The sequence below is a fragment of the Perissodus microlepis genome, chromosome 3 (genome assembly GCF_051167445.1).
Source record: "Perissodus microlepis isolate ML-2025 ecotype Zambia chromosome 3, ASM5116744v1, whole genome shotgun sequence".
In the NCBI taxonomy this organism is placed as follows: Eukaryota; Metazoa; Chordata; class Actinopteri; order Cichliformes; family Cichlidae; genus Perissodus; species Perissodus microlepis.
Genome location: NC_140463.1, coordinates 22,392,203 through 22,419,472, shown reverse-complemented (window position 1 = coordinate 22,419,472; position 27,270 = coordinate 22,392,203). Strand labels below are relative to the sequence as shown.

Sequence of the window (27,270 nt, the reverse complement as noted above, 5' to 3'; positions counted from 1 at the left end):
CTTGCCGACTCGGAGGCGATCCACAGACTTTCAGTCTCTGGTCTAGAGGCAGGCTTCCTTAAACTTCACTCCTCTATCCTCTGTTATTCCATGTAAACCAGCACACCCTGGCACATATTTCATATCACTTGACATTTTCAGTGCCAAAAACCACAATGGTTCACGGGGAACTGAATACCTACCCATGGGTTCCTGTTAATTGATGAATTGTTTTATATCGAACGTCTTAATATCAATAAAGTGTTAAAAAACAAAATACAGAATAGAAAATATACCATGAGAAACTATTTATTACACAATTTACACAAAAAGGGGTAGGATGAAGTGTACACATGTTGCACTGTTGTCACGTATCATGTATAAAGGTCCCAATCTGTCCCCAAGTTAAAAGGATGTGGATTCAGCCTGTATCTAACTGTGCCACAAATCTTTGTGTATGTGTAGAGGGATGAAGGTTGTATGTCCCGGCTGATTCCTAGTTTGGAAAAAATAATAATAATTGAGGATGCAGTACAAAGACTAACTTTTAAATGTTATTCTTTAACTAAACTGAAGTTTAAATTTTGCATTTGTTTATATTCTGATTATGCTCATTTCCACATCCTCATGTTTATTCTTGAGCTCTACTAGAGTCGCTTTGCAAACTTCAAATATTTGTTAATCTTATATTAGGACTTGTTCATCTGTCTGTTTACCTCTAGCTGTTTTACTGCCCTTCCTTTTAAGGCCACCTCCTTGTTAAGCTAAATTTCCTGTGATTGGATGTCCTTTACAAACAGAAGGTTTGGGTGGGGCTATTGTGCTCACAGACAGAGCAGGTTCCCTCTAATGACTACATCCACTCTGACACCATACAGAGCCTACGAGCAGACAAAAACTGCCTGAAACCTGAGCATTGTGCTCACAGGGATTACTTATACATATACAGAATGTATTATTTGAACCTTTGCTCATTTGCCATGTTTAATATCAACTTCAACCATCATATACATAAGCATAATTAAAAGTTATTTGAAAAAAAAGTAATCAATTGGTGGTCGATAAAGCAAATAGACTTTTTTTGGAGACTAATAAAACCAGCGGAGTATGAGACATCATCAGCAGGTGGCCTCTTTGCTTAGTTGGTAATCCAGCTCTGGTGATTGCTGCATAAATTTAGCATGAAGCAGTGTTATAGAGAACTTTTGTATAATTTTATTCAAGCTTCTCTCTATCTTTTTTAGAGCTAATAAAATAAAATGACTTTAAAAGAAGCTGACAAAATGAAACTACAGAGGGTACAATAATAAAACATGGATTCTTAAAATTATTAAAAGAAAATCATTTGTAAAATGTTCATAAAACAAAAAAATCTTGATTTAAAAAAACCCAACTAACTATCCTCTAACTATTCTATTCCACTTATCCTTATTCAGTTTCACAGTGGGCAGGAGCCTATCCCACCTACAATAGGGCGAGAGGCGGGGTACACACTGGTCAGGTCGCCAGTCTGACCCAGTTCTAACACAGACCTACAACCATTCAAACCTATGGGCAATGTAGAATAACCATTTAACCTAACCCCACTAAGTGCATGTCTTTGGACTGTGAGAGTACCCAGAGAAACCAGACAGACACAGGGACAGCTCTGCAAACTCATCACAGAAAGGACCCAGCCAAATAACTCAGACCTTCTTCATTGTGTAGCAACAGTGTTAACCACCATGCTGCTGTTCTGATTTTTTTTTTTTTTTTAGAAATCTCTTTATCTGCCTGCTACATGAGCCTTTTTCTTAATGCACTGGAAACTGAAGTCAGGGCAGCTTCAGTGCAGCTTTTCCTTTTCAAATGTATTGTCTTACATGATGATGATGATGATCCAGTCTAAGTGTAAAGTGTGCGTGTTAGTCCCCATAGGGAAATAGTTCCTCTGCATTTAACCCATTCACCCAGTGAAGCAGTGGGCAGCCACCAATGCAGCGCCTGGGGAGCAGTGTGTAGGGACGGTACCTTGCTCAGGGGTACCTCAGGGTAGCCGTTCAGTGGAGTCGAACCCCCGACCTTCTGATCATGGGGCCGCCACTCTACCTACTGAGCTATCCCTGCCCCAGTCTAAATACATGACTCAGAATTATTTCCATCAGCACACATACTGAATTCACTCTATGTCACTCTTTCGTATGCTTGCTACTCTATTTTGTGTCCTTCGCCCTTATGTGTGTTTTCTTGCCAGTAGGGGTCACTACACACAAACCAATCAGAGCACCAGACCACAGTAGAGCAGAAACTTGGTGCACATCAGAGCTCCGACTGCTGGCTGTAAACTGCTCTCAGTCAGTATGACAAGTCAGTGCACACCAGAGTTCTGCTAAAATGTCTTTCCATAGACTCATGAAGACAGCAACAGGGGGATAGGCTTGACAAATGTCCTAGGAGACCAGCACACATTACTCGTCACAGGAGTGAAACTTAAGAAGTTCCTTCAAGTGGACGTGCAGATTTATGCTCCTTTTCCAGGAGGTTTTATCTGACATTGCATGTTAGGACATAATTTTGGCCTTAAAAACCACAAAAATTGTATCTGCATTTCAATCACTTCTACATGCATTTAAAATGCGATCACAATTCCTGTCATTGATGTGGTCACACGAACGCGTGAGAGGCCACTGGAAAGCTCCTAATGCCTGAACCAAAGCTGAAAATCCTTTTCTGCTTTCCTTTTCTACAGGATGTTTGAGCTCACATGTTCTCTCCCACTGGAAAAGGACCTTCGCGTGATGCTGTACGACCACGACATGCTCACCAAAGACGAGAAGATCGGCGAGACGGTGATTGACCTGGAGAACCGCTTCCTGTCCAAATATGGAGCCATGTGTGGCCTGCCACAGTCATATCATGTGTGAGGAGACATTTTTTTCTGTTTATTAAGCTTAAACTGAATTTCAATTAAACTGATAAAATTAGACCCTGAACTGTTCCAGACGTCACCCAACAGAAATGGATGTGAGAACAAAACCTTTTTTTGTGACAATGATTATAGACAGATATAACAAAATAAATAAAAGTTTATTTATATTATTAGACGCTATTTGTCTCTCACCTGTTAGATCTGGAGTAAACCAGTGGCGAGACCAGCTGACACCCACGCAGCTGCTATACAGATTCTGTGAGAGAAGAAATCTGCGGAAGCCAGTCTATGAAGACGAAGCGGTCCGCTTCAAAGGAGAACGATACATCGCTGCCGACCTCGGTGAGTGACCATTCCTCACAATTCAACTGAAGTATATAAACATGTGCAATAATAAATCTATACAGTTCGTTATATTGATACATTTACTGTATATAGATATGAAATACTTGAGCTGTACATTGATCAGGCATAAAGTTTAGAGCACTGTCACTGAATCAGAGCATCTCCAAACCTCCCGCTATTATGGGATGTTGCCAGTCTGCAGTGGTCAGTTTCTATTAGAAGTGGTCCAAGGAAGGAACGGTGGTGGACCAGCAAAAGGGTCATGGTGGCCAAAGCTCACTGATGCACATGGGCAGCAAAGACCGGCCCGTGTGGTCTGATCCAACAGACGAGCTGCTGTAGCTCGAACTGCTAAAAATGTCAATGCTTGTTCTGATAGAAAGGTGTCAGAATACAGAGAGAGTCACAGTTTGTTGTGTTTGTGGCTACATAGCTGCAGGACAGTGAGAGTGCTCATGCTGACTCCTGTCCACCACCGAAAGCACCAACAGTGAATCAGAACGGGACCACAGAACAATGGAAGATGGTGGCCTAGTCTGATGAATCATGTTTTCCGGGTTTGCGTGTTGCTCACTTGGGGAACACCTGGCACCAGGATGCACACAAGCCCACCGAGATAATGTGATGCTCTGTGGAATGTTCTGCTGGCAAACCCTGGATCCTACCATCCATGTGGATGGTGCTTTGTCACATAACACCTACTTAAGCATTGTTGCAGATCATATATTCACCTTGCACAGGGACTCTATTACCACCTCCAAACCCCTTTTTGCCATAGTCCATATTGTTGTTTTTGAGATCTTTTAGCTGACTTCACTTTGTCTAATATAAAAATTTGGTTGATGAAGTATTTAAGTTAAGAAATGAGGACTGGGGCAAATACTGCATAACACAAAGAAGAGCAGTAGTTTACAACCTTACAGCAGTGAGTGGGAGCAGAGGCAGAGCAGAAGACGTGAAGGTCTCACTTTCAGTTTCACTGTCAAATGATGGCTAAATGCCTAAATAAATAAACAAATCAGGGATGCCGTCATGAAAAATGTAAGAAATCTGATTTGAGAACAGTAAAACATTTTTAAATGAGTAAAAGGACTCCACAGATCAGATATTAAATGGCGTTCTACCAGCTTTGGTGGACATGTCTCGGTCTTAGCAGCTGTTATGCTGTTTGTGTTTTGATTAGAGCGTCGCCGGCTCCGCCAAACACAAACACACTTTTCACACAGCTGATTAAGTTGCTTACCAAAAATACAAACCGCAGATTTGTACCGTCCACATATTCACGTATGCTCAGTGCCCCTTAAGTACATTTACAGCAAGTAAATCAGTCTGCACTGTATTCCCACTGCACCCATATCCCCCTCGCTCTCTTCTTTTTCTTCCTTTATTTGTGCTTTTCTTCCTCCTTTCTATTCTCTGCTTTTCTTTCTTTATCTTTTCTGTTCTTCTTTCAGTTTGACCCCATGATTCTGCTCTTCACAGCATCCATCACTCCGTCTACATCGCCCTCATTTTCTGTCTTGTTGTTTTCTTGTTTTTCCCTATCCTTTTACCTCCTTGTCACAGTCCTCTTTTCTTTTCTCTCACTCTCATCATTATCTCAAACTTTCTGGCACCTTAATTTCTTTCTCTGTCTCTGATGTTTTCCTTCTTACGTGTTCTTTTCCACCATCCCCTCTCCATATTTGTTGGGATTTACATTATTCTTGGGTTGATATTGTTCATTTTCTCTTTTCTAGTCTAGTTTCAAAGCACATGTTTCCACATGTGCAGATCAGTTTATAAAAATAAAATTAAACCTGATTGGAGCCATCGCCCGTTTCAGGCTCTCCTCGCTCCTTCAATATCCAAGTCAGACCATTTTACCATGGGCATTCAATTTGAGTAACATTCTGTGCCAAACTGACCCATGTTGTGATCACTGGCAATTTTTTGCATGTTTCATTGGAAAAGTTCAGAGTGTTCAAGCCTGAAGGCATTATAAATGGTAAATGGACTGAATCCTATATTCTGCTTTTCTACTTTGAGCCTCATTCATCCATACAAGCTCTTTTTTTCTACACGTAAGTGCTTTTTATCTGACATTCACACTTCAATGAATACAACCCAGGGTTCAGTATCTTTCCCAAGGCATGCAAACTGGAGCAGCCAAGAATCGAACCACCATCTTTCCAATTAGTAGATAACCTGAGGTACAGTCACCCCCAACAGGCACCAGCAGGTCAGGAGTGAAACCAGGAGCACGTTTATAAGTAAGTAAAGTAAAATTTTATTTATATAGCACCTTTCTAGATAAAAAGATCACAAAGTGCTTCTCACAGGGATGACAAAGTATAAAACAAAAACAGACAAAAGTTAACAAAATGTAATTCTAAAAAGATGTGTTTTTAGTTGTTTTTAAAAAAAAGAACGACTGAGTCCACAGATCTTAAGCTCAGTGGGAGAAAGTCCCACAGTCTCGGGGCCACAGTGGCAAAAGCTCTGTCTCCCTTAGTAGTTTGTAGCTTTATCAGACATCCACAGGGTCAATCACAGCACGCTGTGATTAAGTCTCCCCTCAGGGCTAACAGGGAAGTGTACAGTAGCATCCTGAGGTGTCTAAGGAAGAACTTACCTTAACAGTTACCTGAACTAACACTGTGAGTCAATGTGATCTCAACATTTGGTTTCTTGGAAAAAAAAAAAACTTTCTCAAATGAATCGCACCTTACATTTAATATCATCATCTTTCTTCTCGGTTTTTGCCTTTTATCCTCCTCCCCATCATTTGCTCCCCTTCTATCCTTTCGTACTTTCTCCTTGCTCTTCTACTTCTTTGCTTCCCCCGTTCAATTTTTCCAACATTTCACTCCTTCTACTCACTTTCTTTTGATGCTTTCTCACCCTCATCACCCCCTCCTTCCCTGCCCAATGCCTCAGTTTTACCCTCCTCCTCTGCCACTAAAAAAATGGAGGTGTAGAGAAGAAAAAGGAGGTGGGGGAGTGAAACCGCAGGACCACCTGAAGAGTGGAGTGATGAGATAAATATTCAAGATTCATTATCATCCCTGTGTGCACACAAAGCCGACCCACACATATGTTCCATGCAGGCTGCTACGGTGCGGGGGTCACGCTTGTCGTTTTTTTTTGGGGGGGGGTGATTTATGGTACGTGTGTGTGCGTTCTTGTGTGGACGAGCCAACATCAACATCATGGTCGTCTCTCGGTTGGTGAGGAGCGCTGCCGCAGCGTTTTCTTTCCACAGTTGCCGCGGTTACTGTGCGTCAGCTTGCTGTCCATCAAACGGGGCTGCTAATTGGCCAAAAGGCCACGATCCTCATCCTCCCCTCGTGAGTTTGGCTTTTCTTCACTCTCTCCACCTCTTCGTCACATTCGTTTGTTTTTTCTTTCTTCTCTTTGTTTCTTTTATTCACCTTCTGTCTTGAGTTTCTGCTCTTCTTCCATCCTTTGTGCCTCTCTACTTTTTGCTCTCCATCCTCTTTATTTCGGTTGTATTTTTCTTCCTTTTAGTTTTAATATGAATTGCTTCTCTTGTTCTTTTTTCTGTGGGTTTGTTGTCTCAGAAGTCAAATTAAATATCCTACCTCTTTTAGCTTTTTATCTTTCTTATCCACCTCGTCTCATCCCTCCTCTGTGCTTTTGCCTAGTCTCGTCCTTCTGCTTTGCTCCTCTTTCATTTTCCTCTGCTCTCATCTTCACATCTCCCCTCCTCTCCTCTGCCTCCTCAGTCTTTCCTTCCTCTCCTCTTACAGCCGAGGTGACTCCAAGTTTACAGTCATAAACTTTTGACGTTAGCTTGATATTTTCATTTTGCTTGGAAGCCGTGAAGATTTTCCTCATTTGGTTGTGATGCAGAGAGAACAACCAATGCGTTAGAGTGTGTTAGTGTCTCACTAAGTGTGTATGTGCGTATGAATAATGAATTATTCCTAAGTGACCTGCTTGCTTCCCAGTTTGCCCAGTATTCTGGATTTCCATTCTCCACTCTTGAGTGGCCCGGCCCTGTACTTAAACCCTAATCTCTGCGTGTGTGTGTGTCTGTGTGTGTGTGTGTGTGTGTGTGTGTGTCTGTGTCATGTTTTCAGAGGACAAAAATGTGTCCAAACGTCATCTTGGCCCAATTAAGGAGCGACTGTCCCTTCACATCTTGAGGAAACTGGGATTGGTACCCGAACATGTGGAAACCAGACCACTCTACAGCCCGCTCCAACCTGACATAGAACAGGTAGCACGCACACACACAATCCTGCACTTGTGTGTGTGCTTAAGTTCTTCTCAGTTCCATCCTTTCGCGCTTTTTTTCCCAAAGCATTTTCTTACCTTTTGTTTGCTTGTCGGTGCTCTCTGTCAGGGGCGTCTGATGATGTGGGTTGACCTCTTCCCCAAGTCTCTGGGACCACCTGGACCGCCGTTCAACATCACGCCACGAAAGGCCAAAAAGTAGGAACACAAACACACAAATATGTCAAGAAAGGCAAATCCATTTCCCGTTCTGACAACCAAAACAAGTCAGTCAGTATCTGAGGTAATTGAATCTTTTTTTCAGGTTCTTCCTGCGTTGCATCATCTGGAACACCAGTGATGTCATCCTGGATGATGTCAGCATCAGCGGGGAGAAGATGAGCGACATTTATGTCAAAGGGTAAGAGGAGCAAATTTAACTTCAAAATAAAGCTAAATAAACTGGGTGAGGGTGACAATAACTGATTCTGTCTTTCAGCTGGCTCGACGGACATGAACACAACAAGCAGAAGACAGACGTCCACTACCGCTCTCTGGGAGGAGAGGGGAACTTCAACTACAGATTCCTGTTTCCCTTCAACTACTTACCAGCAGAGCAACTGTGCGTCGTCGACAAAAAGGTAACAACGAGCCCAAATACAGCAAAGGACCCAGTGTTTGGTTTGAATAAATTAGACCCACTGGGACATAAAATCCACTGTGGTGAGGCTGTGATTTCATGTCATCGTCATGATCTTTAAGACTAAATTTAGCAATCACTTGACAATAATTTATTATGCTGCATATGCGGTTTAGAAACCAACGAAGAGACGAGTGTTGAAAAGTTTGAAAGAAAGGTGTTCTGGGAATACTTACACTGGGCTTTGAAAGTTGTGTTTGGACACTGATACAATTAGGCTACCAATCTACATTTTCCCCTTCAATAAGTGGTGAGTAACTAATGCACTTTCTGTGAACTAACCTTTCAAGTAAATGTGAGGATTCCCATTTGGAAATGCCATCTATCCAGCTTGTTGTAACTTCGCCAGGGTATGATTTTAGCATCTCATTTCTCATTTATTTATTTATTTCACACTTGGTACAACAGATCAAACAAACCAACCACACTTTCTATCAATAAAGCACTACAACCATGTGTGAAAAGGAGCAGGAAGAAGAAAATATTCTTATTAAACCCTGCCCCCTATCTACAATCCAACTTATATTACAAGTGGGCACCAAAAATCAGGAAACAAACTAATATTAACATTTCTCTCCGGTCCTAACCCAAACTAAACAACAAATTTACAATACTAATGTCAGCATCTGACCACCAAAGTAAAGGAAATGCAGGGACGAGCTACCCCTCAGTAGTTAAAGCACATGTACGTCATCACCTCTGTCACAGCGCACCACACAAGTAGATTAAAAACCACAGAGAAGTCAGAATATTAGGATACTTTAACTTAAAACCGAGAAAGTTCTGAGTGACCTGATGACATTTTTAAGAGTAGTGTTGTTGCTACTATGCTAACTAATCTATGCTTCAATAACATTTGAAATTAATACTATTCCTGAAAATCATCCTGGAGCACAGATATTCCTGACATGCTTGAAGTTTTGAACATCAAAACACAGGGATAATGAGGTGTTTATAGTTTGTTACAATAATGAAATATTCACAGTCATCAAGGGTTAGGGTTAAGGTGGGACATACAGAAATAATGTGCAAATTATTATAGAAAATGTATTCTATAGAGCAGCGGTCCCAAACCCCCGGCCACAGAGCGGTACCGGTCTGTGAGTCGCATGAGCATGAGCATGCAGCGTTTAAAGCGTGGAAGTACTGAAATTTACAAAATGATTCATAAAAGTTTGCAAATATGCAGAAAATGTATTGTCTGACCTGAAAATATCCTGATGAAGAAACCCCCACCTCCTCACACCCATACTCCAGCCTATGTATTGATAACATTCAGTTCCTGCAAACAGACGCACAATGTAAACTTGTTCAGTTATAATGAAAAAAAACCTCGCTACAAGCCCCTTGCCCAGTCCAAAAAACAGCCTCAAAATTAGTTGAATCTTATCACCAGTTAGTTTCTATGAGCTGGAGACATGTGGCAAAACCATCACACCCAAACATGAGCCAGTGCACAAAGTTCGGTCAGGGGGAATTTCCGAGGCGAGGTCGTCCCTCCAGAGTCCGCTAACGAATCTACTGTGGCCTTCAGTTAACAAAAATAATGATGTGACAATTTAACAAGAAAGAGTTGTGAGTTAAATGTTGTTGAATCTCTGAGACTCAACAATAACACTGAGTGAAGAGCTAAAATAACATCACTCCCGAAAACTGGAATAACAACCCGGCTGTCATTTGCTTTTCTTGGCATGAGCCGGAGGCTCTTTAGCCGCTCGCGGCCGACATGTTTTACGACGGCGTTCTCTCGCTTGCAGCAGCATCTTCAATCAGCGAGCGGCTGAACAGACGAGAGGGAGTTTTAAATGAAAAACTCCGCTGGGCGGAGAGAGCCTCAGCTCGAAAACAGAGCTGCGGCCAGAAACGGAGTTTATGAAGCCAGAAACCTCAGTGGTTGGTGATATAATCACTGAGTCACAGGAACAAATCAGCGGCGCTATCAACACTCTGCAGTCTTGCTGTGTGATGGTCGGATGGGGTGTGTGGAAGGAAAAGTCACACTTGTTGTCTTTTCCAGCTTGTCTCTTCAACCATGTCACCATGACGTCTGTTTTTCTGACTTCAGCCTTAAAATTCAGCCTTCAATTGAAATGTCGATCTATCATTCAGTTTAATGTTTAAAATGTTTAAATATACCTTTTGCGTTCCCTCACAGCGCAGTGTGATATCTGAAGTGTTCTCATTGTTTCTGACCAGAACTCCAACCCACTCAGATTGACTCGCACATAAACCAAAGGACTGAAAGTCAAGTAGTGACGGAGCTGTCAATGCACAATTCAGTGTGGTAACTGGGAATGTGATTTTTAAGCAAATTAATTAAAAAACAAAAACAGATTAGTCATTTTGGGGAGATTTCCCTGAATTTTAAGACTTTGGATCGCCGAAACCTTTGGTGCCTCACCGATCATTTGCATAATGGCAGGACAGCGGATGAAATGTAGCCTCAATAATGCTCTATGATCCAGGTAAAGAAATCCAAGAGATTTGATTCAGTTTGTCTGAACACCACACTTTCAGCAGGAGAAACATTTCCTCACTCATCCATTTGGATGTTCCAATAATATAATTTTGCTGAGTTGATATCTGTTAATAAAATAATGAACAACTAGAGAAACTAGAGACACAGGCATTATTAAGCATCACAGGCCCATTAACATCACTAACAGAGGTCATTAAAATGTTTTCCTAGCAGCAGATCAAGTATATTAGTAAGACAGCATTGCTCGCCAGTGAAAGCAAACAAATTTATCCAAACTGGAATATTCTCCATTTTTCTTCACAATCAGTGGCGTTACCTTGGCCTCCAGTAAGGCTGTGAAGGATGTTGGAATTGTTAACCAGGATATGTCTTTCAATGTCTGCAACAAATATGTGCATTTGTGCAACATCTCTAAAATTAGAGACTTATTGACTCAGAGTGATGCTGAAAAACTAGTTCATTCAGGTTAAAATACTGAAAAACCATCAGCTGATCCAAAATCCTGAAGTGAGAGTACTGACAGGGAGCAGAAAGAGAAAGCACATTGACTTTTTTTGATTGGCTCCACTGGAGACTCTTGAGCTACACCCTGTAGGCACACCAGCAGTTTGAAAATATTACCGCCCTTTGAAGCACGACTGACCAATAACATTGCTCCAGTGCTTTTGTTTTAGGTGTTTCAAATTCTTTAATTAACTATGATTTTGAAATTGATTTCCCGTGCGTACCTTGTTTGCACAGATTTTCCATATCAAACTCTTTGACAGTGTTTAAGACATTTACACACCTGTCAAATTTTGCCACTGTAAGTATAATTGTTTTGTTACTGAAACGTGACAATGCCCAAAGAACAAAGGCACACTAGCTGAATTTATTTATGCTGTATGTAGTTCAGCTCCATCATCAACTCAGGACGATGAGTCAAGGAAGTTGGAGAGAAGACAAAACGAGTTTCTGCACTTAGCACTCTGGCAACAAAATGACAAGCTGATGGCTGCTGATTGCTGCTGCTAGATACTGCAGACAGCAGTTTGACACACACACACACACACACACACACACACATATAGACGTCCCACCCTGACTTGTGACATCTGTGAAGTGATAACTTGGATGGAGTTTGTGGATGAAGTGAGCCAAGGAGCTTACAAAGCTTTAGGAGCGACACACGCACACACAGACGGTGTAGTGTGTTTACTGTAACAGGCTGGCGCTGGCGACTACCTAACCCTGGCACATGTATGTACGGACAGAGTAGAGCTGTGGAGACCTGGCTTCTGTGGTCTTGTTCCACTAACAGTAAATAAAGGTCTGTTGTTCTATTCAACTAACTGGCCTCCAAGTTGTCCCTCCAGATGCTAAGAAAAAATACAGTGGAACCCCAACTTACAAATACCCCATTTAACGTAAAATTCAAGTTACAAAGGCACTGAACAGCAATATTTCTGCCCATGTTACGGCAAAATGCTCGCGTAACGAAATCCGCTGGCTCTGATTGGCTAAGCCTACAATGCCCACAATGCCTTCCGAATCATGTGACAACCCCTTGGCTTTCGTAATTGTGCTTCGCTGTTCCACTTGAACTACGTATTGTTGTTCTAGTTAGCAATTAGCCTATAGCCTATCGTTCAGCATCGCCTCACTCAAAAGGCGCGATCGGTGCTTCGACTTGCAAAAATTTTCGACTTACGTAAGACCCTCGGGAATGAATTCATTTCGTAAGTCGGGGTTCCGCTGTATGTATCACACAACCACTTGGTGAATGGTTGTTGGAGGTTTCCTCTCTGTCGCTGGGAGAATTTGCCACCTAGTGACAGCTACGTCCAAAAAGAGGCGAGGAAGTATACAGTGCCGCACACAGAAAACATGTGTAATTTCTTCTTCTTTCCTACGGGTGACAAAAACTAAATTCAAATGTCTGCTCTCAGCTATAAAAATGTTCACGTAACATAACATGGAGGAGCAAACTATCCAAATGTATTTTTGTTTTTTCTGTAGCACACTGCAAATGTGTTTTGTTTTTGTTGTTTTTTTTATGCTTTTTAGTTCAATATTTTAAAACAACAGTTTCTGGATATGGACTCACTTTGGGAGCCAGCCTCTAGTGTCCACATGAGGAACTACCAGTCCACAAATGTCATCAATTCTGTTATCCAGTCAGTGGGTCAGCATTTCATGGCTTCAGGTCATTTAAAACAATATTCAGCCCCTGAACGAGGGTCTCAGACTAAAACCTGCTGCCCCCTCGACCTGATCGTACTGAGTGGGGGGTATGTCCTGCCTCCATGATGCCACCATGATGGCACCGCAACACCAGCATGAAAAGGAATGAACGATCCTGGGATCATTGCTCCACAGTAACAGACACGAAAGAGTCAGAGGGAGAAAATTGATATTTGCATTCAAAGGTTGCCAAGTGCAACTTTTTGTTTGTGGAAAATCTCCTTGCTATATTAAGTAACAGCAACATGCTGTCGTATTCTGCAAATCACAGAGGGGGGTAATTTTAATTCAGGTGTGAAAAGCCGTACTTTATGTCAGCATAACAAAGTCTCACACGCAGATAAAAAGGACAACTGAGCGAATGGAAAGAGAAAGAGAGGAACTTGATGTGCAGCAGCTGCACAGTGAAGCCCATTAGCACAAAGGTGAGACGGGATCAGTTTCTGTCTGCCAGTGTGGCGTGAATTTACCAGAGGCCATAATAGCTATACTGTAACACACACCACGCACACACACAGATTTCCAGTATGGAAGTGGAGATGCAGTGAGACCTGTGTTGATGGAGTGGCTGCAACATCATTCAGCACAATTTGAGAACATTTAGAAAAGAATGAAGCAGACTTTTAAAGGTAAATCACCTTCTATTATTATTATCCTTTATTGATACAGGTGAAAAGTCTCATTGGGATTTGAAATCTAATTTCCAAGAGAGACCTGGTCAATAGGCAGCAAAAGTTACAACAAATCGCATAACAAGTAGAAACCCAAATATTCAGTACAAACCAGTGAACACGTGTGAATAGGGATGGGTATTGATAAGATTTTCACGATTCCGATTCCATTTTCGATTCTGTTTAACGATTCGATTCTTTATCGATTCTCTTATCGATTCTTTTTAAAAAAGGAGAACACTAAGGTCGAATAGCTTAGAACTTTGTTTTATATCTTCTCTTTGAACAAGATAGAAATTTAGGAGTAACATGGCCTTACAAACCCAACAGTGAGATCTTAAGAGATCCAGCCTATGGCTCTTCAATGGGGTGTCACAGGGTCCCCAGGAAAAAAAATTGTAAATGTAAAATAATAAAATAAATATTCTTCTGTAGCAATAACAAAGTATAACATAAATTATTCTGTAGCAATTACAAAAGAATATCCAGTAATGTCCCTGCCTACAATTAAACACATTCACTTTGACCACAAACTTAGTCACTGCTCGGTGACATTCGTCTATCCTGGCCTGAAAGGAGACGCTACCGGTAGACTGCAGCGAGAACTGCCAGCATCTGAGCCAGCCAGACTCTCTCTCTCATCATGGTCACCTAAATGCACAGTAATGGCAGGTTTTGTAATAAGGCAGATCGCGCTAACATAATATGCACTGTTAGTCGATTATTTACCTGCCGCATTAACGGGAGAGGACGTGCAAACGTTACCGCTGCTGCTGGGTTGAGATTCACGAGTCCGGAGCGGAATTAAAAACACGACATTCATTTAAGGTTATCGCGTGTTTTGTGAGCAAATGCTTTTGCATATTCGTAGTGTTTCCTCCCTTAAATGAAATATCTACTTTGCAAGTTGCCCTGTTGTCATCTGTTCTCGTAAAGTATAACCAAACTTTTGAGCATTTGAGCCGCTTAGGCGCCATGTTTCCTGCCAGGTAAATGACGCTCCGCAACGTGGTGACGTCATTCGGGGCGACTGGAATCGATAAGGGAATCGTTTGCAAAAATGGCAAACAATTCCAAGGAATTGAAACAGTGGGAACCGGTTCACAACACCCATCCCTACGTGTGAATCATATGTAATAGCAGGTCATTAAGAGCGACATTAAAGCCAGTAACACTGACCAAAAGATTTATTCTATCGCTCCTTTAAAATAGATATACAGCTGCTGAGTAGCTGGATAGTGGTGGTAGTGGTAAGACTACACGGATACCAGGACACACTGATGAGAGTTGGCCTACTGGAACAAGAAGACACAAGTGGGCAAGTTATGAGAACACCTCGCTGTGGGAATGTTAGTACATGTGTAACCCCAAATTCAAATTCAAATTTTATTTGTCACATACACAGTCATACACAGTACGATATGCAGTGAAATGCTTAGACAACTGCTCGTGAAAAAAAGACTATGAATAGGATAGGAAATAAATATGAAAATTAAAATGAAGGGTAAATTTAGCTAGGAAGGAATAAAATATAAAAATTAAAGTTAAAAATAAAATAACTGCACAACAAAATACACAATACACAAATACACAATATAGAAATATATAAGAAATTATGAAGAAATATAGAACAATAACAGCAGCTGTACAAGTACTAAATGGTATGAAGAAATATAATGTCCAGGGTTGTGCAAGCGGAAGGGGTTACATGAATAGGATGAAGGACCTATGAAATCTTCAATACCAAACACAAATTCTACAGCAAGGGGAGCCAGGATGACAGGTCAGGGGGGAGATATCATCACCCCCACCCGAGATTAGGTACCAAGCCCCAAGTTCGATGGAAGAAGAAGGGTTGAGTGTGAGAGGAACGGACCTGAAAGACAGTTCATCGGGATATATATATATATATATATATATATAGATATAGATATATAGATAGATATTTTAGTGCTGTCAGCGTTACTCTCGTTAAAATGACGTTAACACCATAACTGCATTAACGCGGCAAATCTCCGTTAACGAGCTTACCCCGCGCGTGGGGCTACACGGCATCAACGCGTTAGCATGGTTAGCTCATGCTAGAAAACAAATATTATATTAAAGGTGCATGGTTTTCTTATTGTGCCCTCAATGCTAAATCTTAAAATTGCATTATGTAAGCTACAAAATGTCAGGTATACAAAACAATGGTGTTGCACATAACTTGCTAGAAATGTGTGGATGCTACACCGATAGCTACTGTAAAAACTTTTGATAGCTATTGTGAAAAAAATAAAGCGCAGATTGGGATTAGATCTTCCCTACACGCATAAAAATCAGTGACACTCACGGATTCCTTTCACCTCTAGTGGACTGGATTCACACAGCAATTACAAAGTGGAGCTCTGTTACAGTTACAGCCACTTCACATTAAAAATGGTTCCTTAAGGTTGGAGTCTTTGACTTTAATGAAATCCCCACCAGTGATGTAGTCAGTGCAGCCATGAGTGGTGACAACCCTCCCAAACTCCATGTGATAAACCTGCTGGTACCTCCAGCATTATGTATATTTTTCTCAGCCTGAAATGGACACAGCTGAGGAGAAATAGGTTTATGATGTTTAGATAAACAAATGTATTCTTAAATCTTTTCATAGAGGCAAAAGTTCTATCTTTTTTCATGCTTTCCATTTCACATCACAATGTATTTGCTCCATATCTCCATATAACCCATTTATAGATGAATTTTTTAAATATATTTTTTTTTAACTGTAATTTTTCCATGTATTGTTTGAGTTCCTTTCTTTCTTTCAACGTTTCTTTCTTTCTCTGAAAACAGCCTTGTCAGCTGGCATGTTTTCCAAGCACCAAGCGGTTGTTTCGGTCTTTAATGGACATAAATGAAAAGGCAGATCTTCTTTCAGGGCTTCTATAACCCAAGTGTTGACCCTGTACCTCTGTACAAGAATAAACAAAATGAATCAGAATTCATGTTTTAAGGATCTATCATTGAAAGAAGGAACCTGGTGTTATGAAATTGCAGCTGTTTCCCATTTTCTGCCTTCTGTTTGTCTGCAGGAACATTTCTGGAGTCTGGATAAAGCCGAGACTAAACTGGCTCCTAAACTGACCATTCAGATCTGGGACAACGACAAGTTCTCCTTTGACGACTACCTAGGTAAAAACCATCACTTTGACTGTCTGTGTTTGTTTTTTCTGGCGTGCCACATTGTGTTTACTGTGAAAAATGAGGTGAGGTCTTTAAAAAAAAATATATCATGATTTATCTCATCCTGCTGTCACAGCTGGTTGGTCCCAGAGATTTTAGACCCATGATGTGTGGTAAAAACCTAATTGGATTTCCTTCACGAAACTTGAGTGAGATCTAAGTCGGAATAAAAGCCATTTCTTCTGTTCGTTGATTTACTGTAAAACGTGTAAATGGATCCGTATTCTCCAGGTCAGAAACACATGTGCTCGACTTTGGATGGTTGAAATGCACTTAACTCATTTGTGTATGACATTTAGACAGATTTCCCCTCATTTCTGGCTCAAGGTTTAGAGGTAAATATATCCAGGGAACCATATGTGCGATGTACGAACAGCTACTGTGATAACATTTATCTTTAGAATTAGCACTCGCCCGTTTCCACTGCGTCTGCACATTTTACAGCAAGGGAGGGGCTGCTTTTTCTGCTTTTATTTTTTTTTTCTCAAGTCTCAAGCTGTCCAAATTCTGCTTTTCCTTCACCCCTAACGCTGCCCCAGCCCATTCCCTTAAAATAACTTACCACCGAGATTCTCCCCTTTCGCTTCCCCTGCATGGGTTCAGCTTCTTTTCTTTATTTTTGCCAAAGAAGGGAGGATGACAGTCTGTGGACGGAGCGTCCCTCTGCGGTGAGAGACAAGGAGGAAGATGAGGAATCCAGATTCTGACCTGTTCCTGTCTGTCACCGTCTCGCTCTGCTGCAGCGTTTTCTCCCGCTCGACTTTATTCACCTCATAGAGTCTGCGGGTGTGTGGCCACCTCAAAGCATTTTTTCCATGCCTGCCTGTCTTCAGCTCGTCGGCTCGGACCGCCGACTGTTAATCTTCCTGCACGGTGTGCGGGTCAGACACGAGCCATTTTCCTGCGGTTGTACTGTCAAACTGAAGCTAACTCTGGAAAAACACTTTCAGTGGATCTCTGGTCTCTCTTCAGCCCACAACTTAATGTCAACAAAGATCAAACCTTTTACTAGCTACCCTTCACCACAGGGTCGCCAATAATTCACTCAGCGCACGCTCGGTAATTAGTCATTCAGAAAAACTGGCTAAACAGACAACTGAATCTGCTGAGTTTTAGAGATCTAAGCCTTGCTTGCCCCAAAATATCCATCTCCTCCAACCCTGCTTTAACAAATACAGAGTTCAGGCTGTAAAATATTTCACTGCACAAAAAGTGCAGTTTATCGGCTAACAGAAAACTCCCGGGAATTGTCGCGGTTGACACAGTTTGGCTTCCTGGCAGATTTATGGATGTTCACCTGGCAGAAAGTTGTTTTTTTTTCCTCCATTGTTTGTGTGATTAGGTCTTTACATCGTCTCATGAGATGTTAAACCTTGAGCCAATCATAGCTTGACATTTTCATAACTAGTACAATGTCATTAGGAAAGAGCTGCAAGGGAAACAAACATGAAGAGAAACAAGAGGATATCATTGGTTAATGTTGTTGCATGAAAAGGTGCCCTATCGAGAGTTTACACTGCATGTTTCCCCAGCTTTTATTATTCTGATCCATCAAGGTGGGACAATGAAGTCATTTTTTGTATTCACAAGTGTAAAGCTAATGCTAACTATCTGTGCACCATCGTCTTAAACTGAGTAGCTAAGTAAACCTTTTTGGGCCTGAGTAACTATATGTGCCATTGTGACATTTTAATTCATAAAAATGTTTCCTAGTGTGAATTTTTGAATTGACCCGTTCTCAAAGAGTATGAAATTAAGCAGCAAATGTATGTGTGAGAGCAGGAGAAATACTTACAAATCAAACACTTTTCATCTCTTTGTGAGGTGGATCGTGGGTAATGAGTTTTCTTCCTGGTGGCTGTTGTGTCATTGTTTAGTTTAATCTGCTTGGTGGCTGGATTTTTTCACATTCTAATAAAGCCCCTTTTCCATTATGTGTGTGGCTGTCGTCATAGCAACACATCTGAGCGTCCCGCAACATAATCAATATGCGACATGAATGCTACAAAATCAATTGATAATCCTGGGGCTGGATAGTTTAGACGTTTTAATGTAGGAAAAAAAAAGGAAAATATCAGACATCAGTATATTCAGCAGGTGTTGTTATCATCATTATTAATTTATTGTGTATATGAGTCTCTGTCTAACTGTAGTGTGCTTGTTTCTTTAGGTCACCTGGTGATGGACCTGAACCACATGTTGCGTCCAGCAAAGTCTCCAGAGAAGTGTACCCTTCAGGTGCTCGACCAGCCACCGGACAAACTGGTGTCTCTGTTTGAACAGAAGACCGTCAAAGGCTGGTGGCCCTGCACCTGCGAGAACAATGGAGAGAAGATCATCGCTGTGAGAGCACAAACACACACACACAACCATTTTCAACAGGGTGCGAAAACATATAAGCCCACTGCCCTTTTTGTTTTTTGCATATTTGTCACACTTAACATGCTTCAGGCTCATGAAACTAATTTTAATGATAGATCAAAGTAAACCAAGTCCAAGCCAAATGCAAGAAAATCTTGAAATATTTGTAATTCATATGCCATACAGTTATTTATTAAACACTGGCACTGAGTATTTTACTTTGGATTGGCATGAAGTTTAAAATCCCTTAATTCCCATAAAGACAAAGTAAAGTAAACATCATTCAGCCTCTGGGCAGTTACCGTTTTACCCACCTGCCAGTCGTGCCTACTTTGTTCTCTGAAGAAAGGATGAGACAAACTGTGTGTTTGCTGCCTCCATTTCAGGGGAAGGTGGAGATGTCTCTGGAGATAGTGACAGAGCAGGAGCAAGAGGAGAGACCAGCCGGCCTCGGCAGAGATGAACCCAACATGAACCCTCACCTGGAGGAGCCTCAGTGAGTCTACACACACACACTAAAAACCACACACACAAATATAGTTTCTCATTCTCGTCTTTTCTTCTCTCAGGCGTCCAGAGACATCCTTCCTGTGGTTCTCCTCCCCTTACAAGACCCTCAAATACATCCTGTGGAGACGGTTCAAGTGGTTCATCATTCTCTTCATTTTCCTCTTCTTCATTATCCTCTTCCTTGGAGTCTTCCTCTACTCCTTCCCGGCAAGTTTTAGTGTGTGTGTGTGTGTGTGTGTGTGTGAAAGAAAGAAAGAAAGAAAGAAAGAAAGAAAGAAAGAAAGAAAGAAAGAAACTGTGACTAAGCAGACTCAGGGAGTTTCATTGCAGCAGAGACAGAGAGGAGGCGGCTCCAGTCACACAGGTTTAGAAACAGGTTGCCAACCATCTGGCAACCTCTAGGTGCTATTGAAAAATGAGTACGCAATCAGCACCAGCCTCCAGCAATCACAGCAACCGACCAGTTGCTGTGATTGCTGGAGGCTGGTGGCAGTTTCAGTGAAATTGATTGCTAAAACCTCAGTAATGCAGGCCTAGAGATCGGTCATTGATAAGCGGTGGTAACCACCGAGGAAGACGGTGGTAATCACCGCTTGCTAGGGAAAAATGCATAATCCCCAACTGGTTGGCAAGTGGTTGCTGGAGATGCTTAACAAGCTGCACCATAACCTTCCTTGCAATTACTTCTAAGATTGCCGTGGCCCCCGGTTTGCATGGAAAACACGGACTTGTCTCCAAAAGCTGTTTGCCAAATGTTTACTGAGCGGGAGTGAAATTGAAATTCGCTTTCATAGGAAAGGTTGTGACTTACCACTGAAGCCAACGCATTCAAAAAGACACAACTTATTTTGGTTTGTATCTCACTTTCTTAAATTTCATGGTTAGTTGTCAAGGGATTGCAGACCGAATGCAAACATCCAGCAACCGCTTGCCAGTCAGTCAGTAAATAACAGTTTTTCCTGAGGGACTAGAAGTTGCCGGGGTGCCACCAACCAGTCTCTAGGTCTGTGTGACTGAAGCCGTACACGGAATAACACTGGGAAAATGAGACACGGAGGCAAAGACAAGGCAAAAGAAGTGTGCTGAAAACTAAAAGAACATTAAGAAATTACAAAATCAATATAAAAAAATAAGAAAATGTAAAAAAACAAATTTTGACTCTTTAAATGACAGTTGAGGGGGAGAAAATGAAGAAGAGAAAGCATTAGCAACAAAAAGAAAGGAACTTCCTGCATTATTTTGTGTTTTTCCTCTCACAGAACTATGCTGCCATGAAGATGGTGGGACCATTTGGACCAGCCAAGGAAACAACTTAAGATGAGGAGCATTTGAAGGAAAAGACAAACAGACGTGAATAAATGGAGACAATGAGAAACCATACCACTGTTCTGAGAATGAAACAAGCACGGATTTTATTAGCCCTTTCTTCTTCTTCTTTTTGAGACTTTTTCTGTTGTCTTCCTGGAGTCATGAGTGATGAAGTCAGCCAAATTGTCAGATCCAGATGTCCTTTGATATAGTCACACCTGATTAGCAGTGGCTGTATGTGCGCTTATGTTTGATATGTGTGCATTTTGTGCCTTTACAGTTAGATTCACTTCTGTACTTCTGTGCTGAAAGCGTTTCCAAAGTTACTATCAGAACTCAGCGTGTGCCGTCTGCCTCGCCGTCATCCCTCAGTCACCGCTTTCATCTCTTTTCCCGCCTCACGCTCTCTCTGCTGCCCTCATGCAGGGGAGGACGAGAAGAAAAGCTCGTCGCTGAGTGAGGCCGCGCTACGAAACGGCAGAAACAGAATTAAAGATCGTGATTTTGATGGTGTTTGATCTTTTTACCTCCCGCTGCTTCCCTGCGAGAGGCATAGTCAGGTCAGGCAGTCAGTTTACCGACTCATGTCAAACTTTATCACTCCAAAAAATTCAATCTGAGGTTAAAGCATGGCGGGAGTTTTCAGCTATCATTCTCTTTGAATCACCTTTTAATGTTGTTGCCCTGCTGCTTTCAAGTGCAATCAGACTTTTATTTTTAAAATGTTCAGATCAGAGTTAAGTTGTTAGAAGTGAAACATAATATCCAGGCTGGGTGTTTTTTTTTCTTTGATTATATTTTTATTACAGCAGGTCACATACGATGCCTTCAGGTTGTGTGGGATTTCCCAGCACTTACTGAATACTGTTAAAAACAAATTTTCGAGCTCCTCTCCTTAACTATCAGTTCTTCTCCTTCTTTTCCCTCATCTTCCTCCGTTTTCCCCCTCCTCCTTCTCTATCCAACCTAATCCCCCTCCTCCTCAGGGTTCAGCAGGTTAAGTCAGGGATTTGCTTTTGAGCCGTATTATTACACAGCATGTTTTAGATAGATGATGTGGGCTGATATGGACACACAAGGACACATTGTGTTGTTGATCCTTAAACCGCTCAAGCTTTAGTGAGCAAAGCCGAACATCGGTGAACGATAAAGAAGAACAGAGTCATGATTTGAAAAATTTTATGTAAAGTCTCATTTTTGCTTATATTTTATATTATCTTCTTTTCTTTGGGTGCAACCACATCCTGGCTTAGTTTGGTTTGCTCCACAGTGGAAAAGTTGACTTGGACCCTTTTAGTTCATTTTAGGTTCACACCAGCTGGTTACAGGTCGAGCAGGCCTCGTAAATAAAAGTCACATCGACTCACAAGCAGCTCATTTAACGTGAACACTTTTGGTAACCTGTCGCCAGCTCAGAGAGGATTTACCTCCAAGCTTCACTACATCAGCATATATCACAGTTTCTGAGAGTAGGTGTTTTTTTGTGTGTGTTCTGTTTGTTTGTTTGTTTTTTACGTTAGCGTATTTCAATGTTCACCTTTAAATGCTGCATTTTTCTCTTTTTTTGTATTTTTTTTTTTTAATCAGAGATTTGATTCAACTAAAAAGGCAAAAAGTCTCACGAAAACCAAATTCAAAAACCTCTGAGGGTAAGGCTTACTAAAGTGCATTTGATTTATGCTGCAGATACATATAAAATGAAATCAAGTGCTTTATGATTATAATTATTTTCCAAGTACTCACAGTATGTTGAGTTTCTGCATAGCATTTAATCTCCCTTTTTGAATGTAGGGAATTAAGTTTTGAACTATGAATTCCATAGTTTCTGTCTTAATTAGCCAAAGTGTGGAGGACCAAAGCTGCCAGAGAAAGACAAAAGTTAACATCAGAAAATGAATGAATGTGGCATTGAATTTAGCAAATTAAAATTATAAATAAATATAAGCATTATTTTCTTTTAAAAGCTTGTGGATGAAATGCATAATAAATATATTTTGAATATTACAAAATTTTCAATTGTTATACATTTTTTATGTACTTATGCACCTTTTGTGTAACTTTCACTTTATTATTTACCATTTATTTTGCTTTTTTTAAAAAATCAGTTTACTCATTTTTAAATGTATTTATTTATATATTAAATGGCAGTGCTATTTTCAGAATGATTAATTAACTTCTTGGACACAAAGCATCCTGGTGTTGATCAACCACGAGGATGATCTTAAAGAAAGTTTCCCAGCATATATTGAACAAATACTAAAAGCCACACCTTGGTGGCCACACTGTTTTTTTTTCATCATGAAACTGAAATGTAAAATAAAAAGGTTTGAGGGGAAAAAAATAAACAAATTTAATGGAAAAATAGGAAAGTAAATAGATTGGTTGTACAGGTAATTAACGATCATTAAATTAAACCAAAAAAAAAAAGAAAAAAAAATCCTACATGGAGTGTATTAGTTGCAATGCGTGTAATGCCATATTTATTTATTAGGTCTTTTGTAAAAAGATAATTTGTTTAAATTTTGACAGTTTTAGTCCTCCACCGTTGACTTCCTAACTTTAATGCACTAAAAAAATTATTTATTATAATTTTAGTTTGTGAGAGAAAAGAAGGATCAGGCTAATAAATTTCAAATTTATTAAAAAAAAAAAAAAACCCCACACACACACTTTACATTTTTATTCTAAAACATTTCCAGCAGACACAGCTGGATCACCAAATACCCCAAATCTGCCTGACTGTGGGATATTTAAAGTGTCTGATAGTTTCAAGTTAGTTATGGGGAAGTATTTCAGGTTACTTCTCACTGGCCTGAGGTTCTTCCAGATGTTTATATTGCAGATATTCTTGGTTCATATACAAGTTTATAATAATAATAATAATGATAATGATGATTATTATTATTATTATAGCTAATAAAAATGATGCAAACAGTATAGTTTAGAATTGTTTGAATTAAAAGCTTAAAAACTTTAGTAGTTCTGCAGGTCCTACAGTAATAATGGATGGATGAATGTCATCTGCAGGTGAACATTTGTGCGTTTAAAAAAGACCATAATGCTAAACAACATGCAAAGTTCCTGTGCTTTGTGTCTTAATGCATCAGATCTCTGTTTAGAGGTGGGCATTACTGTCAATTAAGCAGAAATAGCAGAATATTTCTTCAGCTTTTTTAAGTTTGTAACTTTTGTTTTAGAGTTTTGAAATACCTTATATATTGAAGTTCTGCTGATGTTAACAAGTCTTGAAAGGGTGAAATTTTACTGAGACAGTCCTGCTTACAGTGCCATATACACTGGTTATTTGAAGTCTCGAGAAGCCAAACATTGACTCAGCGCTGTTTTGACCTGACATTATTCTTCTCAGTGAATGCAACGTGCCTTCAAGTCTTTAGCCTTTAGCTTTGCTGCCTTGTCGTATAGCAACACTAGCTAACACCTTCCTCAACAGGAAACGAAAACAAAATCACATGCTTCTGTGACAGTTTAATGCTGCTTATCTCTTCACTGTTATCTGCAGAAACCAGGGGTTGATCTTGTTGTTTGAACCTATTGTTTTACTCTTCTTGTAAACTGCACTGTGCTTCAGTTTTAGACACAAGCAGGGCTCTGCTGCTGGCTGTGATAAACTCCTGCTGCCAAAAAACTGCACTGAAAAATAACACGCGGGGACTTTGTCATGTGAAAGGACAAAGCCCTTAGCTGTTACTGTTTAATGTTTTGTGGGAGATGTGCACTGAATGTTTTCTACACAAGATATGAATTAGACTTCATAGCTGCAGAGAGCAATACTGTGTGCACTGCATTATGTCTGTATTATCAATAAAACTGCACTCTTACCCCTCGACTAGTGAGTTTAATTAGATACATTAGCGAGAAGAAACATTATAAGCCATGTGTACGTCACATGAAAAAACATGTGACCTGAAGTGAAGTTTCATACACAATACAGATGTTTTTAGATTCAGCTTGACTGACACGGTAAGTAGATGTGAGTATATAATTGTTATATCATCGGCTTAGAAATACTAAAACTTACCAGAGTGAGTACTCTTCTCTATAAACAGCTGTCTGTACATTAATGAGAGTATGATAAGCGTGTTTATACAGAGTATGACAAAGGTACCAGAGGTCGTCAGAAATTACAGTGCAACCAAAGTATGCAGAAGAGCATCTCAAGCCCTGAAGAAGATTGGCTATAAATGCAGAAGACCACACCAGGTGAATCGGAAGCTGAGGCTATAATTTTCATAGGTTCACCAAAACTGAACAATAGAAAATTGGAAAAATGTTGCTGCTCTTGATTTCTGCTTCAATATTCAGATGGCAGGGTCAGAAGTAGATATAAACAACATGGAAGCATGGATCCATCCTGCATTTTTATTATCAGTGCAGGCGGGTGTGGGGATAAGTTTCATGGCACACTTTGGCCCCCTTAGTAGCATTCAAGCATGGTTTGAATGCCACAGCCTACCTGAGAAATAGTATATTAATCTTACTATCATAATATATTTTAAACAATCAGTGACTGGATATGTTAACAGCAAAAAAACATTATTGATGATCCAGTACTCTGTGTCTCACCTTACTACACAAGAAGATTACTTCTAACTGGATCACATTCAAACTCACCTGGCCAGTCTACACACACAAAAAAGTTCTGATCGGATCGAATTTCTCCACAATATTTTATTGACCTGAAGTGTCAATACTTTTTATCATATTTTTTGTTCTCGTGCTTCGTTGGGGAACAAAATTGATGAAAACCATTGGACAATGAAATTAACACTGCCTGGAAACCCTCTTAAAGGTGCCATCCACGAAGAACGACAAGAAATATTGATCTGATTATTGCAATAAGGAAATTAAACCAGTGTTTACTCCAGCAACATCTGATTTCCACTGACAACTTTTTGGACACAAAACATCCGCCCAGTGTGAACAGACTGGTATTGCATACCAGAGCCTGTCTGCTCCACTGTAATTAAAACAAAAAGATAAATATACCTTTTTTTCTGACTCTTTGCATTATTTTGAAATCTGGAATCCACTCATGTTCAAATAAACAAGTTCACTCCCATGTAGAAGAAAGTAAATGAGTGTGCTTTGTGGAGGTAAAGACTCACATTTTCCTGAATTAAATGAGTGGAACAAAGTAGATCAGAGAGGCTTTGGTGTCGACTAAGGGATTATTAACCTGCTGGCTCACACTCACAAATGCATATACACACACAGTGGGGCCCGTTAGGCTAGAAAAACAGATGAGGGTTTAAATATTAAAGTACATGCTCACACAGAGTACATACACCAGTCTTGTATGTGGGTATGTCTTGCATTGTGTCCTGTAATAAAATTCCTGTAGTTTTCTTGACTTTTTATCTTTTTTTTTAATGTTGGATTGAACAAATTGCATTAATTAATCCTGTTTTGTGCTGTGAAACTGCCAATTTACTCAATCAGTGCTGAGTGTTCTGCTTATCCAGTCAAGGCAGTGTTTTTGACAAATGCTCATAAAAGCAGCATTTAAAAGCAGCATTTCATTTGACGCTGTGAGGATTTTCCAGAGATAATGAGCCAGTGATGCAGAATACAAAATTTAACAGACCAGAGAAAAGGATATGTCTGTGAAGGTTCTCAGTCATCCAGGTCATTATAGTCTAAGGAAAGAAAAGCTTTTGGACTTCTTTAAGTTGCTTGAAGATGTTTCACTTCTCATCCGAGAAGCTTCTTCAGTTCTAGGGTCAAATGGTGGAGGCTCAGAGGTAACACCAGACCTATATATTGGAGAGACCAAACAGCCTCTTCATAAACGCATGGCACAACATAGAAGAGCCACCTCCACAGGACAAGACTCGGCTGTCTATTTGAATCTAAAGGACAAAGGTCACTTTTTCGAGGATGCCAATGTTCACATTCTTGACAGAGAGGACAGATGGTTTGAAAGAAGAGTGAAAGAAGCCATCTATGTCCACTGTGAGCGACCATCTTTGAACAGAGGTGGTGGTTTACGACACCAACTGTCTGCCATCTATAATCCAGTTCTGAGATCCCTTCCCCAGACGCCTTAACGCCCACTCACATCCTGGGCCATCTGACCTCAGGAAATCACATGATAATGTGCAGCTAGGCTTTACAATGAGCTCACCCAAAACCTTGGCTGATTGTGACCTACACCAATTTTCACACCTTGCTTGTTGATTCGGTAGAGGATCATTAGGGGGTCCATTGTCCCTCTTGAGGGGACACTCCTAAAAGGCTTAAATCTGGGACTCTCCACCATTTGACCTTAGAACTGAAGAAGCTTCTCGGATGAGAGGTGAAATGTCTTCAAGCAACTTAACCTCCTAAGACCCGA

The 27,270-nt window shown here is 40.5% G+C and overlaps 1 protein-coding gene across 7 annotated transcripts in view; it reads left to right on the top strand.

Annotated features, from left to right (window-relative positions):
* Nucleotides 1–24,754, top strand: part of dysf (dysferlin, limb girdle muscular dystrophy 2B (autosomal recessive)) — a 109,260-nt gene extending 84,506 nt beyond the window's left edge. For all 7 annotated transcript variants that reach the window (XM_084923589.1, XM_084923586.1, XM_084923588.1 and 4 more), the window contains 11 exons: nt 2,708–2,878; nt 3,087–3,229; nt 7,318–7,457; nt 7,584–7,672; nt 7,779–7,874; nt 7,953–8,094; nt 16,586–16,685; nt 18,907–19,079; nt 19,484–19,593; nt 19,667–19,814; nt 20,867–24,754. In XM_084923589.1, the coding sequence (XP_084779715.1) occupies nt 2,708–2,878; nt 3,087–3,229; nt 7,318–7,457; nt 7,584–7,672; nt 7,779–7,874; nt 7,953–8,094; nt 16,586–16,685; nt 18,907–19,079; nt 19,484–19,593; nt 19,667–19,814; nt 20,867–20,923 (1,369 nt within the window). In that variant the 3' untranslated portion in view covers nt 20,924–24,754. The remainder of the gene's footprint in view (nt 1–2,707; nt 2,879–3,086; nt 3,230–7,317; nt 7,458–7,583; nt 7,673–7,778; nt 7,875–7,952; nt 8,095–16,585; nt 16,686–18,906; nt 19,080–19,483; nt 19,594–19,666; nt 19,815–20,866) is intronic.
* Nucleotides 24,755–27,270: the final 2,516 nt, after the last annotated feature.